Here is an 18,026-nt window from a genome sequence, read left to right on the forward strand (position 1 = left end):
TCCTATACAGCAATTAGATTAAATGGAAGAATTGTCTCCTGAGCTGTGAACAAGCAACTCTTGAGTAATAAAATTAGTTTCTTGGTACGGCTGTCGAAATTCGAGCTAAACTATGTAAATGAGAGAAAAAAAATCAGCCGTTTTCTAGCGACTGGCTCACGCCATTCCCTTATCCAACTGTTTTACCAGCTTCCCACTTCCATCCCAGCAGAGTCCAAAGATCATCCACTGTTTGCTTTCTGTCTGTCCCTGGACACGATACACTGCAATCCCTCCGTTTTCTTCAAGCATAACCAGTTGTCCAATCATTAACCCTTTCCATAGGAAACAACTGCAGCCGGTGGCTCCGCCCAGCCCTGAAAACCTCTTCCTGATGTCAGGTTACACCCTTAACTTTCACCTGTACTCTAAGTAGGGGACTCGTTTGCAGTTGCATTATGGGAACTGTAGTGAGGTTCTGCGTGTCCTTTTCCACGCATGTTTATGGAGTGGTGGTTTACTCTGAAACGCTGCTGTTTCTCTAGGGATCTTGGATGGCAAACGTGTGACTCAGGTATGACACCCCTTTAGCTGGGGCAGCTTCATCATTTAATAGATGTTTAGTGAGTTTTTGAGAGAGTATGTTGATCTTGTAAGATTTTCTTTTTTAAGAAGGAAGGTTTTTCACTCTGAAAGTACAGTAAGTTACTTATTTACAGTAGCTAAAGGCACTTGCAGTGCAGTGTGCTTAGTTTAAAACATTATAACGAGTATGAATACATGTGTCAGTATAGACATAGAGAAGAATGCAGATTTGTCAAAAGCGAAGAGATAAGGTGGTGAGTTTTAAGCAGTCATTAAGGGTGTGTGATTTTCCTTGTTGACTCTTGAATATAGATGGTGAAGGGTCGAGTGTTTTCCTGCTGTCGAGGGGAAACCGGTCTCTAGACCAATGCCATTTACCGCCAACATTAGTTATGGTCATTGAACTGTTCCTTGTCAATGTGGCAAAATCGAGTCACTCTAATAGAATATAACGATTATAGATTGATATGGGGGGAAGAAAAACAGTTAATTACTGTAGTTAACCATAAGGAACCTTACCATAAAATCATAATAAAAAGACAATACATGTGATTTAATGAAAAGTAACAAATAATTTGATTATACACACACACACACACGCATATATATATGTGTTGGAGTGTTTTGTGCCATCACATTTGTTTTATTTACATAGTTTTTGTTATTATTTATGTGGATTGGAGGGTTTTGTGCTACGTATACATTTTCTGTTTTTAGTGCATTCATTGTAATTCACACGTAATACTGTGTTCTTTATTGTAGTAATTTTGCATGGCTGCTAAAAAGGCCTTTTTGAACTTAGTTATGTAATAATGTAGCCTTCCAATGTGTCATTATGGTGGTAATTATATTTCAAAATATTAAGCAAATGATTTTAGCTTAAGTCTGTTTATTACCATATCATAAATGGTACAGTCTCGCAATACCCTTCCATAATGCCAGGAAACATTAACACTTATTATGTTAATGTTCTAGCAACCACAGCTTCAAGTTTTTAATAACAAGTTTAACAACATATTATAATAATAATTTAATAATTGGGAACTTTATTTTACTTTACTTTATATTTCGACCATTTTTGTTACTTCACAGCAATTCTTTACATGGGCGTTGGCGATGTGTTGACTTTTGAGCGATCATAATAATATTAGATTAGATAAAGAGTGAGATGAAGGTATGAGAGTTTGGTCTAATGTTCAGGGTTGTGAGTGATACACTCACAACACTATACAACACTTTTCACTAGTTTCAGATTGGCCAGTTTCATTTTTATTTCATACAGTATCGCCTTTTTCATATACAGTATTTTTTATGTAATAATTTTCAGTCTTAGTTTTTGACATGTACTCAAAGGTATGATAGTCTAGAGGCATCTAATAGTAATTACAAAAAAAAAAAAAAATGTGGGGTTGTTTCAACCCATGTTTGGGTAAAATATGGAAAAACTCAACCATTGGGTTTAAGAATTAGTTTAAAAACTATGGATTGGTTTGTCCATATTTGACCCAACCTTGTGTTGAAACAACCCAGCATTTTAGAGTGTTATTTAAGATCAAGCTGAATGTCTCTGTGTTATATGAACAAATGCTTAAATCTATGAAAATGGCTGACAGGTTCATAATCTATGAGATCAGGAAGCACAGCGACAGTACGTGTTATGTGGAGGCCTATATGTGTAAATACATGTTCCTCTCATCAATAACCTGCGCTGATAAGAGGAGAGCTGTAAAATACACTGAACTTTCTGTCAGTTTATCATTAACCACAGCTAGACACTAACAGAAAGATCATATTGCATTACGATGAGACTCTCTCCAACCTGCAGTTTGATTTTAATGTAGGTTTTGTGGATTAGCTTTAACTTAAACTGACCACAATTCAGCTTTAAGACTAATGAACCCAAATTTTTTACAGAAAACCTCTACAGACTGTTATAGAACAAGCACATAAATATGGTCACATGGTTTTTATTCATTTTCAGGCAAGTTATTATTTTTTTTACTCAAATGAGGGCAAATTTTTCTTTTAACATAAAATTGTAATGTATTAATGAAATAATTAAATTGAGTAAATGATTAGAATAAAATGTATTTATAATTTCCTGCATCCCATGACACTAGACAAGCAGTTGGATAGATATAATTCTTAATAATAATAATTGAATAATAAATAAAATAAAAAAAATATTCAAATAAATTCTCAATTCAAACAATTATGGTGTCTGTTACCTATTAAATCAAACGATAACACTTTACAACAAGGTCCCATTAGTTAATGCATTAACAATAAGCAATCCATTTGTTAGCATATTTATTGATCATTGTAAATGTTAGTTATTGGTTCATTTGATAGTTCATGTTAGCACCAGTCCATTATACTGGTGTAACAGACACAACTTTTCTTTTTAATAATGTATTAGTAAATATTGAGAATAACATAATAAATGCTTTAGAAGTATTTTTAATTCAAATTGTTGAATTGTTCAAAAGGTCATGACACATTAAATCATAGTACAATAAACACACCTACCGGCCCCTTTATGTGAAATTATACAGCTCTTTATTCTATACTAGAAGATTTTGAAGCAACTGATGTTTTGTAGTTTTCTTCATGTTTAATGTTTTTAAGAACTATTTAATGTATTATTATTGTTGGTTAATGTGTTTTCATGGTTTGGTTTCTCTTTATCAGCGTGATGATTTGATCATAGAAACATGGGCTCTCTGCTGTCTGCGTGTGGAATTAACGTGAAGAAAAAGAAAGTAGAAGGTATATCATAACTACACTGAACACCACGTTTGAAGCTTCAAATAAAAACAACTCTCTGTTTTTTCCCTAATGTTTTAATGTTATTTATGTTTTTTTTTACTTACCTCAGAGGAGAGGCATTTGCGGGCTAATGACAGGGAATTCAACCTGTCGTTTAAGTATGCGGTGAGTAGCAATATATTTACTTTTTTTAAAGTACCCCCATTATTCTATTTTTAACGGTTCTTTTTTAAAAGATTTTTTTGTTGTTGCTTTTTTTGTTTATATGGATCTATTGTCAAAAACACTTAAATTTTCTCATAATATAGATCACCTCTTTTCTTACATGCATTGTCTGAAAGGGGTTCAATAAAGGATTCAGTTTCTCAGATGACCCAGTCTGTTGTGATTGGTCTGCTCTGCTCTGATTGGTCAGACGGCCCATCTGTTGTGATTGGTCTACTCTGTTCTAATTGGTCAGAAGGTCCAGTCTGTTGTGATTGGTCTGCTCTGCTCTGATTGGTCAGACGGCCCAGTCTGTTGTGATTGGTCTACTCTGCTCTGATTGGTCAGATGACCCATCTGTTGTGATTGGTCTACTCTGCTCTGATTGGTCAGACGGCCCAGTCTGTTGTGATTGGTCTACTCTGCTCTGATTGGTCAGACGGCCCAGTCTGTTGTGATTGGTCTACTCTGCTCTGATTGGTCAGATGACCCATCTGTTGTGATTGGTCTACTCTGTTCTGATTGGTCAGATGACCTATCTGTTGTGATTGGTCTACTCTGCTCTGATTGGTCAGAAGGTCCAGCCTGTTGTAATTGGTCTACTCTGCTCTGATTGGTCAGATGACCTATCTGTTGTGATTGGTCTACTCTGCTCTGATTGGTCAGAAGGTCCAGCCTGTTGTAATTGGTCTACTCTGCTCTGATTGGTCAGACGGCCCAGTCTGTTGTGATTGGTCTACTTTGTTCTGATTGGTCAGATGGCCCAGTCTGTTGTGATTGGTCTGCTCTGCTCTGATTGGTCAGATGGCCCAGTCTGTTGTGATTGGTTACTCTGTTCTGATTGGTCAGAAGGTCCAGCCTGTTGTGATTGATCTACTATGTTCTGATTGGTCAGATGGCCCAGTCTGTTGTGATTGGTCCACGAATTACCATACGTGTCGAAACCGAAAGGCCCATTTCCTCTGCACTTGATACATAGTGAGACGAACAATAATGATGGTGTCGGTTTTACCGTATCAGTTCCTCATCTTTTGGAAGTGCATCAAAGTGGATCCGCTTTTCGCAGCACAGAAAAGTGTCTTCTCAACTTGTCAATAACAGGAACCAAAATCTTCCAGTCTCAGCTACAACTACAGAGTTTGACAAAGTAGACATTGTCCGCAGGCAGCAAATGAAGACCATAGGGTGGAATTATGCAAATTTGTTACAAACCTACATAGGTTTGAGCAGGAAGTAAGACTGGAATTAAGGACGACTCATTTCAGGCAGTTCAGAATCGGTTCTTTCCTTTAGGAGACAATTACTCCCTTTATCTGCACTTTAATCTTTGACATTTTGCAGACCTTTTCACAAACAGCTATATTACACACTGCATGAAAAGAAATATCCGAAAACGCATAATAGGAGCACTTTAAAAATGAATAAATTCTTACGTGTGTCCTTACAGAACAATGCCATCAAGACCTCCAAGTACAACGTCTTCACTTTCCTCCCTCTCAATCTGTTTGAGCAGTTTCAGAGACTGGCCAATGCCTACTTCGTCTTTCTTCTCATCTTACAGGTAACTAGTCAAATAGATCTTTACTAGATTACCTCATTATTATCTTAAAATTTTGCTCTGAAATTACAAAAGTATATTTAAAGAAAATAATAAGTTTTATAAAATGAGAGGAATTCTAACATACTGTTTGTGTTGGACAGCTGATTCCTCAAATCTCGTCTTTGTCCTGGTTCACTACTGTAGTTCCACTGCTTCTGGTGCTGTCTATAACTCTAGCCAAAGATCTCTCTGACGACATTGTGAGTTTACTTCCTGTCCGTGTCCAATACTGACAATAATGTGACTGTCCGCTCATATTTGTCTCTCTGTTGCCTTGTGTTTTATGTTCACCCTACAACACAGACCAGACACAAGAACGACAATCATGTGAACAACAGAAAAGTGGACGTGCTTATTGATGGAGAGTGAGTGTTCAATCTCTATGTATATGATGTTACTTTTTTCAAAAAGTATTTTCCAAAATGAATATGGTGGTGAATAAAAGCTCATGTTCTCAAACAGGTTGAAAAGTGAAAAATGGATGAATGTTCAAGTGGGTGACATTATCAAGCTGGAAAACAATGAGTTTGTCACAGTAAGTTTACAGTATTGATATTAAACGCTACTTTTATTAAACACTATTTTTTGGGGGGGAGGAATTATGGTTAACAACTAGCTGGTGGGTGATATAGCCAGAAAAGTTTTGTTATTGTTAACCACAACTATTAAAAATAGTTTTCATTGAAATAAAAGTGAATATTAGATGAAAAGTTTAAAACTCAAGAAACTAAAACAAAATTTGGAAATGTTACTTTGGCAACTAACAAGTTGAAGTAATGGCTAAAGCACATAACAAAATGACTAAAACTTAAATTTAAATAAAAACTATATACAGTATAAATATAAAAATTAAAGCAAAATATTAATAAATATATATATATGTATATAAATAATACTAAAATAACACTGTGCCAGAACTCTTCTCCAAAGAACTTAGCAAAAAATATAATATAATATAATATAATATAATATAATATAATATAATATAATATAATAACTACTGGATTCTTGCCATTATTTTACCAAAATGTTTTATTCAGTTTTCAGTCATGTGACTGGAGGGCAAAACATCCATAGAACTGCAGCAAAGGCCTGTCAGTTTCATCTCATCTTTTCATAGCCATCTCAAAAGAAGAAAAGCAAAAATATCTGAACAAACTGCATGTTTTGGGCACTTGTGATCCATATACAGTAGGGGTGTGCATTGGCACTGCCCTCACGATTCGATTCGATTACGATTCACCAGGTAACGATTCGATTCAATTCGATTCTCCGATGCATTGCGATGCATCAAAATTCTACTGCACACAACAAGGCAAAATTTTCATCATTCATGAGGCAATACAAGCAGTCAGATATTGAACAACAGATTTTATTGGCTGCTATGTGTGTATTATCACTCTCCTGTATCTTTGACATAAATGTCATTAAATAAAATAAAATTGAATGGTTCAGGGTATTGAATATGGCATTTTCAAACCTGAAAAAGAAAGCATAAATCACTGCTTTCAATGCTTTGAATGAGAAATGTTTCTCTTCTCTCTGATTGAGAACCATTTGAAATTAAATTTCAACTTTATTGTCCAACTCAAGGACAGAAAATAAACAGTGTAGGGGTGTAACGGTTCAATACGATACACTTGTGTCACGGTTCGGTACGTTTTCGATACAGCAAAAAGAAAGAAATGCCAGAGAAATTTCCTTGATTTTTTTTTATTCTTTTTTTATTAGAGCTAACATCATAAAGTATGACATTTTTTTCTTTGAGCAATGATCGAGCTATAATTGACTCTTCTTATGAGCATATAAAACAAAACTCCTTGGAAAAAAAATTATTTTGTGCTTATAAACAAATGTTTATTTTAGTTCACATTAACATTTGAGGGCAGCAATGTTATTCATAATGTCGAAATAAATCCAACATAACGTTACTTGAAAGCATTATAGCCTGTACTATTCCTGCCAAACTTCCAAAGTTGCAGTTAGTGTTATACTACAGTAAATCCATGGTGAATATTGCTGATCTGTGGACACTGGATTGTTCATTCATGTCACAATGAACCACGTCAGCGCTGTTTGATCCGTTAATAACGGAGAAATGTGAATGTTTCTCACTAGATCTCGCAGCGATGTTATTACTTTAGTGGCGAGTTCAAATGCTTTCTTTACTGGATCTCTAGCGCTGTGTAGTAGCTTATAAGATCGGCTCGCGCTGCGTTGGTCCAAACTGATAAACAGTCCGTCACGAGTAGCTCAGTTTCGTTCCGCTTACATTGCGTTTGCCATTTGATGTTGTGGTCGCGCCAGCGTCTACATTATGAGCGCGCTCGCGACGCGCTTACATTTGAAATAACCGTTCGGTTTGAAAATGCGTGCCTTGTACCGAACGGTTTAATACGAATACGCGTACCGTTACACCCCTAAAACAGTGACATAATCGATTATGGCACTTTGCCGCATCGATGCTGAATCGTGCATGCCCCGCATTGCGATGCATCGCCGAATCGATTATTGTTGACACCAGGCGCGTAGCCAGTAATGGGCCAGGGCGGCACTGGCCCACCCACATAACTCACTGGCCCGCCCAGGCAAGTTTGATCAAAATACATTTTTAGTTTATTTTTATTATTCAAATGTATTTAAGAAAATATATTAATATAAACCTGATTTATTGTTGACTGGTGTGTGTGTTTAATTCTGTTTCCGAATAAAATGCGTGAAAGCCTCCCTCCGGAACGTAATTGGTTGCTATGGTTGCTAGGGGTTCCGAGTCCGACAGGCAGACTCTCTAGGCGGCGGGCTCTGGCGGCCTTTAGTTCTTTGAAAAAGAACTCTGTGACTCTTTGGACTATGATGAGATCATTTCTGTTTTTAATACTAAACCCAGGCACTTGCATCTTGTTTTGTAGAATGAAAACAACAAAGGTAGGCCAGTTGTTTAACTAATTTCCTTAATTTTTGCCCGTGAAGTGATTTAAGGCGAGACACGGCAAAAACATCGGGGTTTTTTTTCACTGGTCAATTTTAAGATTTTGGGCTATTTGTCTTCTTCAATGCATTATTTCAGACTTGTGGTGAGAAAAAAAAATCCAAAATACACATTTAGGTCTTTATTTTACTACATTTTGTCTATTTGCGTCTGTATATTTCTCCTAAATTCAACAAAAGTTGGCGTTGTTAATCAATATGCTGCACCGCGATCGCTTTCTGCACCTGTCATAACACAAACACCGTTGAAAAGCTCTCTACTTTCTCCTGTACACAATGCTGTCGGAACCAAATATGGTAAATTCCTTTAATCAGCAACCAATCGTGAAAGTACAATGGGGCATTTAACTCTAAAAGCGAAATCTCATTGGCTGATATCAATTTCTGACAATATGATTCGTTCAGATGCATCACGTGACGTGCTCTGACATTTTGATGTGTGTTTTTGACTGTTTTTGACTGGGGTTCTGTTCAGTTGTTGGCCATAAATGCTGTGTTATAAGTTTTGATGTGTTTTAGGTGGTTTGTATTGTTGTTGCTGATGATTTGATAAGATATTGTGTCTGTAAATAGTTGTTTCTGCTAAAAAGTATGATTTTTTACATTACAAATCTTTAAATGCTGTTTTCTCAAAATTAGTTGTTTGTCATTCTCCAGAATAACTGAGGAAGTTTTATGGTAATATCTATTATTTTAAAATGTTACCCTATTCACCTGTCTCGCCTTAAAGGAGAACTCCGGTCAATTTTAACATTGAGCTCATTTTTTTGTACATTTGGAGTGCTGTCAATACAGAGAACAACGACAAAAAACGGTGTTGCCTACACCGAGTTATTCTATTTTTAAAATTTGCACCCTATTGACTTCAATGGGGCAAGTAGTAAGCCTGCTTTTTAGCCTCTTAACATCCTTGATGTGTCATTACAAGTGCACAGAAAATGTGAGTGATTCCTTCCGAGTGAAAAATTGACTTAAATGTTAGAAATATTAATAAAAATGAAGTTAATTCAGCCAGCGCTCATACCTCTGTTTACATCCTGTTTTCGGTGGAAGGCCATAGTAATCGATTGTCGAGTTCACGCGCGTGATCATAGGCACTAAACCTATGCGCGTGAACTCGACAATCGATTACTATGGCCTTCCACCGAAAACAGGATGCAAACAGAGGTATGAGCGCTGGCTGAATTAACTTCATTTTTATTAATATCTCTAACATCTACTGCAGTCAGATTCACCCGTGTTCACTCGGAAGGAATCACTCACATTTTCTGTGCACTTGTAATGACACTTAAAGGATGTTAAGAGGCTAAAAAGCAGGCTTGCTACTTGCCCCATTGAAGTCAATAGGGTGCAAATTTTAAAAATAGAATAACTCGGTGTAGGCAACACCGATTTTTGTCGTTGTTCTCTGTATTGACAGCACTCCAAATGTACAAAAAAAATAGCTCAATGTTAAAATTGACCGGAGTTCTCCTTTAAGTTACTGGTGTGTTGTGTACTGTATAGCTGAATGCCTTATAGGCTATCCTACTGTACATTGTTTAGTTTAAATTAGTTGCAATTTTTTTGGCACAAAAGCTTAATTTCCACCAGGCTGCATTGTATATGGTTGATTTAACAGAAATTGGGGAGTGTGTTGTTATTCATTTCAAACCATGCTTATTAATATATTATTATTATTTACTTATTAATTATTATTTAAGTAATTTTTTTTCTAGGAAAAACTATTGGCCCACTCACTTTTTCACTGGCCCGCCCAAAATACAATTTCTGCCTACGCCACTGGTTGACACCACTAATATACAGCATCTGCTGCACTATTTCAATCACTAAAAACAGCGAGATGTTCTAAAACACATAACATGAGTAACACTTAAAACCTAATGTACTAAAACCATGAAGTTAATCAAATTCAGTATACACCTTATTGATGATTTATACTATTTGCGAGCAGATGAGCCCAGAATATGAAAGCAAAGCGCTAAACAGTTCAGCGTTTTCTATGGAATAAAACGATTAATGAGAAACTGCGCATTGTGTTTATATTCTGGGTTCATCTGCTTGCATACGTAGTATGCATCATCAGTAAGGTGTATATTGAATTCGGTCTTTCTTACAACATTAATATTTAGTACAAACCTGGTAAAAAATGACTGGTGGAGGAAAATGGAGGAAAGCCTTGTTTTGCCCTCCAGGTGAGCGTTCCTATGATGCTGAAGTCCGGTGAAAACTATGAATTGCCAACATTTGTACAGTGCAAAAAACATGATTAATTATTAAATAAAGTCATTATTTCTTTGTAAGCAACTTAAAAAGTAACTTGCCTGTTTTTCCTGTGCTCTAGGCTGATCTGCTGTTGCTCTCTAGTAGTGAACCTCTCAACCTCGTCTACATTGAGACGGCTGAGCTGGACGGGTCAGTATAGTTCATCATGTGCATGTAAACATGGACTTCATCTGTAATAACTGTGTACCAGAGCCATCATCTGTCTCTCTTTCCCTGACTTTCACAGAGAGACGAACCTGAAGGTGAAACAAGCTCTGACAATCACAGGAGACCTGGGCAATGACATCCAGAAACTAGCAGCATTCAATGGTGAGTGACACTTATACAGTAACTACATGATATAATTGCAGCGATCTGGGGTTAGTCATTCATAATGGCCGCAGCCGCGTGAACGCCTGATGTAGGCGCCTGACTATTTCATTAATAACTGCTGCTAAATTATTGAGATACCGCCAGCTACTTGCCTGAGTGATCGAGCAAACCTATATCCATAATAACTAAACAATTGGCTGCAATCTTAGCAGTATTAAGGCCACTATTTCAAGTTTGGTTTTTTCGTGCGATATGGCGGAGATCTCGCTCCAATCCATCTGGGATGCGTTGCACCAAATGAAAGACCAAGTAACAATTGAAGTAAAAGCCCATCTGGACATTCAAATTGGGTCTGTTCAGGCAGGCCTAATGGTCATTCAACAGTCATTGGGCTCTCTTACTGGACAAATAAATGAGTTGCAGCAACGAGTGAGCGCAAATGAGGACACGATTGGTAATCTGGTGGAGCGAGTGTGCGCTCTGGAAAAGGACAATTCTTACCTGAAGGAGAAGATGGAGGACCTTGAGAATCGGAGCAGAAGGTCCAATCTGCGCTTTGTTAATATACCGGAGAGGAAAGAGGGGGGAAGCATGGTCGCTTTCATTGGAGAGCTGGTTGCCACGCTCTTCGGGAAGGAACATTTTCCCACGGCGCCGGTCGTGGAGAGGGCGCACCGCGTACCAACATTCGTCCGCTCGCCCAGGTCTGGCGGACCTCCAAGACCTATCCTGGTAAAGTTCTTGAACTTCCAGGACAAGGTGAAGATCCTGAGATTGGCCCGGGAGAGGAGGAATCTGAAGATGGGAGAATTCACGGTCCACATCTATCCGGACTTCAGTCCTGGTCTTGTGAATAAACGCAGGGAGTTTGACCCGGTGAAGAAAAAGCTCCGTGCCGCTGATATCAAGTACTCCCTGCAGTATCCCAGCACGCTGAGGGTAATCGTGGAAGGGAAACCAAAACTTTTTCACTGTCCCAAGGAGGCTGAGAAGTTCTATCGTGACCTCCCGGAGGCGACGTAAGTAACGGCGAGCACGTAACGTTACCAGCCGAGGACTGTTGTTCACTATAAAGTCTAAGCTCAGCCGGACTTTTTCTGTTTTTCTCCTTGTCAAGGACGATGTAATTTAGTTAGCTAAATAGCTGTAGCTCGGTGAGTCCAGCATTCTTGTGTTTGCCGTAAAGTAACGCATGTAATACACCTATGCTGCAGCGAATTGTCGCAAAGGAGTCTTTGGATGAAGTTGTGAGTTACTTGCGTCATATTAGTTTAGTTACTTAAGTTTCTTTTTTCTTTTACATTTTCAATGGTTCCCCCCCATTGCTTTAGTCTCAACTCTAAGAAAGCAGAAAAAAATATTAAATAAAATAATAAAATACTTATCAATAGTCAGTGCCTTAGGTATCCTATTTATTTTTCCTTTTTCATTTATCTTATTTCTACTTTATTGCTTGTGCTGTGTGAGAGTGTATGTAATTGTGTGTGCGTGTCTGTGAGTGAGAGGTTTTGTATGTGTTTTTTTATATGTTCATGTTGTTGTTGTGTGTTGTCTTTGTTGTGTGTTTGGGGCCCTCATTCTGTGATGATCATACACCCTCTACCCTTAAGCATGTTTCTGAAATAATATCAGATGTATAATCCTGATATAGTGATGATAGCTCCTCTGAAGTCGAGGATGATCTCTATACAAATACACCAAGCTTAGAAACAATGAATAATTTATCTGACCATATTGATTATAAATTACTAACATTTATGGATTCAATTGATCCAGACAGTAATATCCTTTTAAATACAAAAAATGACTGTTTATATTATACTGATAGCACATACGACAATACATTTATTCTAGATAAAAACATCTCTTTGATTCATTTTAATAGTAGGAGCTTACAATCCAATTTTGAAGCCATTCAAGACTATCTGAACCAGTTTAAGTCTCAATTCAATATCATAGCTATTTCAGAAACATGGTTGAATGATGAAAAAATAAATGAGTATGTTATAAATGGTTATGAATTGTTTTACACAAACCGGTTAAACAAGAGAGGAGGAGGTGTGGCTCTCTATATAGATAATCATATTCACTGTAGTATAGTGGACAATATGTGTTTAGTGGTGGATGATCTACTTGAATGTGTGACTGTTGAATTGCTACTTCCAAGAAATAGAAATATTGTTGTGAGCTGCATTTATAGGACGCCGGGATCCGACTTGACAATATTTAGGGAATGGATAGAAAAAATATTTACTAATAATAACAAAAAATATATTATATGTGGGGATTTTAATATTAACTTGTTAAATCCCCATAAACACAAATGTACTGATGAGTTTATTGATACCATGTTTTCCTTGGGTTTGTACCCACTCATCACCAGACCCACCAGAATAACATCGTATAGTGCCACACTCATAGATAACATCTTTTGTAATATTTTTGACAATAACATAACAGGTGGTGTGTTAGTGAATGATGTCAGTGATCACTTACCAGTGTTCATGGTATGCGACCTTAACTGTAAATTATCTAAAACAGTACAAAGTGAATATTACCGTAGAGTCATAAATGATCAATCAATTACAGCACTGAAAAATGAATTGGCGAGTCAAAACTGGGAATCTATTTATCAATTGTCCGATGTAAATGCAGCTTTCAACACGTTTCTTTATGTATTCATTACACTCTATAATAAACACTGTCCCATCAAAAAATGTACAACAAGAAAACATATAAAACACCCTGGATAACAAAAGGGCTTGCGAACGCGTGTAAAAAGAAAAATGTTCTATATAGGCAATTTTTAAGGTACAGAACTAGTGAAACTGAACAAAAATATAAAATATATAAAAACAAATTAACTAGCATATTGAGAGTAAGTAGGAGAGAATATTATACTGATTTATTGATTAATAAGAAATATGACATAAAAGCAATTTGGAAAGTTTTGAATACCATTATTGGTTGTGGATCATGCAGCTCATGTTATCCAGAGTACTTTGTGGAAAATGGTATAATCATCCGAGACAAAACAATGATCGCGGATAGATTTAATCATTTTTTTGTCAACGTTGGACCTGAACTGGCGCAAAAAATTCCATCTACCAATGAACAGATTAAGGGACTAATCGATATAAATTCTAATACCATGTTCCTCACTCCAACTGATGAGAGGGAGGTTATGAAAGTAATCAGGGACTGCAAGAACAAAACATCCCAAGACATAAATAACATCGATATGAGGATTGTTCGTAATGTTGCAGAAGAAATTATAAATCCATTCACATACATTTGTAATTTATCCTTTCAACTCGGTCATTTCCCATCGCAAATGAAAACTGCTAAAGTCATACCAATTTTCAAGTTGGGGGACAAACATTGTTTCAATAACTATCGGCCTGTTTCCCTCCTGCCACAGTTTTCCAAAATTTTAGAAAAATTATATGACAAAAGACTCCGGAGTTTTATTGATAAACACCAATTACTATCTGATTGTCAATATGGGTTCAGGGAAAATAGATGTACTTCACATGCATTAATTGACTTACTGGAAGAAATTACACATGGCATCGAAATAAATAAATTTGTTTTGGGAATCTTTATAGATCTCCAAAAGGCCTTTGACACCATTGACCATCAGATTTTAATAAAAAAGATGGAGGACTATGGCATAAGGGGAATAGCAAAAAAATGGTTGGAGAGCTATCTATGTGAGAGGAGACAGATTGTTGAGTTTGATCATCATAAATCAGGGTTTTTGGACATAACGTGTGGAGTACCGCAGGGATCAATACTGGGACCTACACTATTCTTAATGTATATTAATGAATTATGTAAATTATCAATGAAAATGAAATTTATCCTTTTTGCTGATGATACTAATATTATTTGTGCTGATGACAACCTGGAGCAACTTTTGGCCTCGGTAACTGTGGAATTGGATAAGCTAAAAATTTGGTTTAATACTAACAAACTGTCATTGAATTTGAACAAGACAAAAATTATGCTGTTTAGTAATCGTAAATGTAATATACCTGTTAAAATTGTTATCGATGACACACTAATAGAAAAGGTTCAACAAAATATATTTTTGGGCATTATAATAGATGATAAGATCTCTTGGAAACCCCACATAAGTTACCTGAGGACTAAAGTGGCAAAATGTGTTGGAATGATGAAAAGATCATGTACTTTACTGAATACCAATGCTCGACTTCTATTGTATCATTCATTTATTATGTCATATTTATATTATTGTGCTGAAATCTGGGGAAACTGTTACAAAACCCACTTACAGCCCTTGATCACTTTGCAGAAAAAGGCCATCAGGATTGTTTCTGGTGTTCACTACAGACATCATTCTAATCCATTGTTTGTTGAGCTGGAAGAACTTAAACTGCAGGACGTGATCAACTCTAAAACAGCTCAAATTATGTTCAGAGCATCTCAATACTCTCTGCCTCCTAATATTCAAAACTTATTCCGTGATAGAGATGCTCACCACAGTTACACATTAAGAGGAATTAAAAATAAATACCTGCCTAAATTTAGAACCACTTTAAAATCAATGTGTATCTCAGTGCGGGGAGTGAAGCTCTGGAATGACTTGGCGGATGAATTAAAAACCTGTCCAAATATAATTCATTTCAAACATTTGTTCAAAAAAAATGTATTAAAGAAATATGTAGAGGACAGAGAGTGATGCCCTCAGCATGAAGCCAGTGGTGAGAGGGTGTAGGGTCATAGAGTGTTTGGGCCAAGGTCTCTTGTATGTGTGTGTGTTGTGTGTGATTTGTGTTGTCTTGCATGTTTTTATATCATTATATAGTGACAATTGTTCTACTGTATGTATTGTACACAAATAATGCTGTCCCTGAATTATTCTGTTTGTATTTGTTTTTGTATTGTATTTTGTGTTGAATGTGAGGGGGTTTGGAATTATATAAGCGTTTGCTTCGTCCACCTCCTTTTCAAACCATGCACTTGTATATTTTGTCTGTTATGTTGTTTGTTATGTTGATTTGTGAGAAAATTAGTGTGCAGGTTTGAAATAAACATCATCATCATATCAGGTTGCTAGGTTGCTAAGTGGTTTATACTGTCTAGAATCACATTCATGTTTATAAATTCAGGGCTCAAATTTTGTATTCAGCCTATCTTACTATATTTAGACTGAATGTGTCCCTGTTTGGTGTCTGCATATTAAATGTATAATGCTGTATGTCTCAGGTGAGATGCGCTGTGATCCTCCAAACAACCGTCTGGATAAGTTCACAGGAACTCTGACGGTGGGAGGACAGATGTTTTCCGTGGATAATGAGAGGATTCTACTCAGAGGATGTACTCTCAGAAACACAGAGTGGTGCTTCGGCCTGGTGGTGTTTGGAGGTGCGGAATCATACTGAAAATTGACGTATTATGCTTATATTAAAAGAGCCTGTTTACTAAACAGGGCAAATTAGAGTGAAATTGCAATCCCATAAAACTGCCAATGGGGGTGGAAAGTTCTGCTGGTGATTTTCTGACAATGTGCATATTAAAGAACACAGATGCCGCCGCTCATTTCCATTATGACTAATGCAATCTACCAAGAGCAACAATAACTTTTTTCTCTGGCATGCCAAATTTATGTTCTCCCTTCTATCACGCTCTATCTGTTCTCTGTCATGCCTCCTCCTACAGCAACTTAAACGCTCTGTTTAAGTTCATAGCATCAAATATCATAGCATACATGAATATTTCGCCATTTCGCCATTATTACATATTCGGGGTCTTTAGCAACCCGGATCTATATCTAACACGGATGGATCTATACCAGTCGCTATAATATAGAACTCTCCTAATATTAGCGTAACAATTACAGAAGAATAAAATAAAGCATATTTTGTTATCTTTTGGAGTTTTGTTGGGTTCATTTTGAGCAGATGTTTTATACCATCATACTGTCCTCGTCAGAGCTCATTTCCCAGTGCATTCAGCATTTGGCTCATATTCGCGATCTCAAACATATTCTAAAAACTATCTTTTACAACATCTTCAAAATCAATATTTTGATTGCTGACAGCTTCTTCACCAGATCCACCATCAAGTGACAGTAACACTAATATTTGATTGCATTCAGTACTTGCTCTGCAGTAAATCACTGAGCCATTTCAAGTTTTGCTGATGATACTTCCTATTCTTTTGTTTTCTGCCTGCGGTTACTATGAGTGAAACATCACTTTCAGACATTGGCAGTTTGTGGAATAAAGGTTAATTGCACTCAATTATTGTTGTGCAGAAAAATATATATACTTACACTGTTACACACCTCAAGTCATTAGCGAACCGATACAACGATACAAATTTTACCAAAAAAAATTAATGGGAAAACAGGTATTCTTTTATAATTTTTTATAATCTTTAATAATATTGCTTATAATGAATTGATTGAGGTATACTAAGAAGGTTGATGTCTAACTGAATGAGGAGGAGGAGGGTAGTGAATGACGTCCCTGGTCACTAGACCCCAGGCATGCGTTTAAGGGTTGAAACATGCTTTTTTGGGGTGTTAAATGGTGCACAAAATACCCAGTAAATTGACTACTGCAAACATAAATCACATTGCATGATTTATTTAAATACTAAAGAAATAACTAATAAAGGAAACTCCTACATATGCAGTAAGGTCAGCCACATGTCTGCGCCTTTTCATTGCTAATTTTTCACTGCGTGTCTTTAGTAAATCCAAAAACTGTGTTTGCACTGGAACAAGCTGTAAGTAAATCTGGCCCAACGTGTCTCAGATTTTAATACAATTTAACAGCTCTGTTCAAATCTGGTTAGGTCCTGACACAAAGCTCATGCAGAACTCTGGCAAATCCATCTTCAAGAGAACCAGCATTGATCGTCTCATGAATGTCCTGGTGATATTTGTGAGTAGATTCATGTAAATATCTTTAGAACTATCTTTGGTCTATGTTTGTGAGTGATGTTTCATTTCCAATCTTGTTCATTTGTTTGTTAGATTTTTGGTTTTCTGGCCTTCATGTGCACCATCTTGTCTATTGGGAATGCAATTTGGGAATACCAGGAAGGGAATTCCTTCATTGTCTTCCTCCCCAGGGCTGATGGGGCGAATGCATCTCTCTCAGCATTTCTCACCTTCTGGTCCTACGTCATCATCCTCAACACTGTAGTGCCCATCTCTCTCTATGTCAGGTTAGAACTCAATTTATATTGAATGAAAATTATATGATTATTTGCATGCATATTACATATCTTCAATACATTATGTTAAAACATCTGCAAATGTCCTCTA

At 36.6% G+C, this 18,026-nt stretch overlaps 1 protein-coding gene across 1 annotated transcript in view; it reads left to right on the forward strand.

The window, feature by feature from the left end:
- The first annotated feature begins 483 nt into the window (after nucleotides 1–483).
- Nucleotides 484–18,026, forward strand: part of atp8b5b (ATPase phospholipid transporting 8B5b) — a 33,286-nt gene continuing 15,743 nt past the window's right edge. Inside the window, exons 1-12 of the mRNA XM_081353777.1 lie at nucleotides 484–553; nucleotides 3,256–3,333; nucleotides 3,443–3,498; nucleotides 4,985–5,098; nucleotides 5,239–5,337; nucleotides 5,441–5,502; nucleotides 5,600–5,672; nucleotides 10,470–10,540; nucleotides 10,638–10,720; nucleotides 15,956–16,114; nucleotides 17,552–17,640; nucleotides 17,733–17,926. Coding sequence (XP_081209903.1) covers nucleotides 3,279–3,333; nucleotides 3,443–3,498; nucleotides 4,985–5,098; nucleotides 5,239–5,337; nucleotides 5,441–5,502; nucleotides 5,600–5,672; nucleotides 10,470–10,540; nucleotides 10,638–10,720; nucleotides 15,956–16,114; nucleotides 17,552–17,640; nucleotides 17,733–17,926 — 1,055 coding nt within the window. The 5' untranslated portion in view covers nucleotides 484–553; nucleotides 3,256–3,278. The remainder of the gene's footprint in view (nucleotides 554–3,255; nucleotides 3,334–3,442; nucleotides 3,499–4,984; nucleotides 5,099–5,238; nucleotides 5,338–5,440; nucleotides 5,503–5,599; nucleotides 5,673–10,469; nucleotides 10,541–10,637; nucleotides 10,721–15,955; nucleotides 16,115–17,551; nucleotides 17,641–17,732; nucleotides 17,927–18,026) is intronic.

Source organism: Scardinius erythrophthalmus (genome assembly GCF_964197995.2).
Source record: "Scardinius erythrophthalmus genome assembly, chromosome: 23".
NCBI classification, from domain to species: Eukaryota; Metazoa; Chordata; class Actinopteri; order Cypriniformes; family Leuciscidae; genus Scardinius; species Scardinius erythrophthalmus.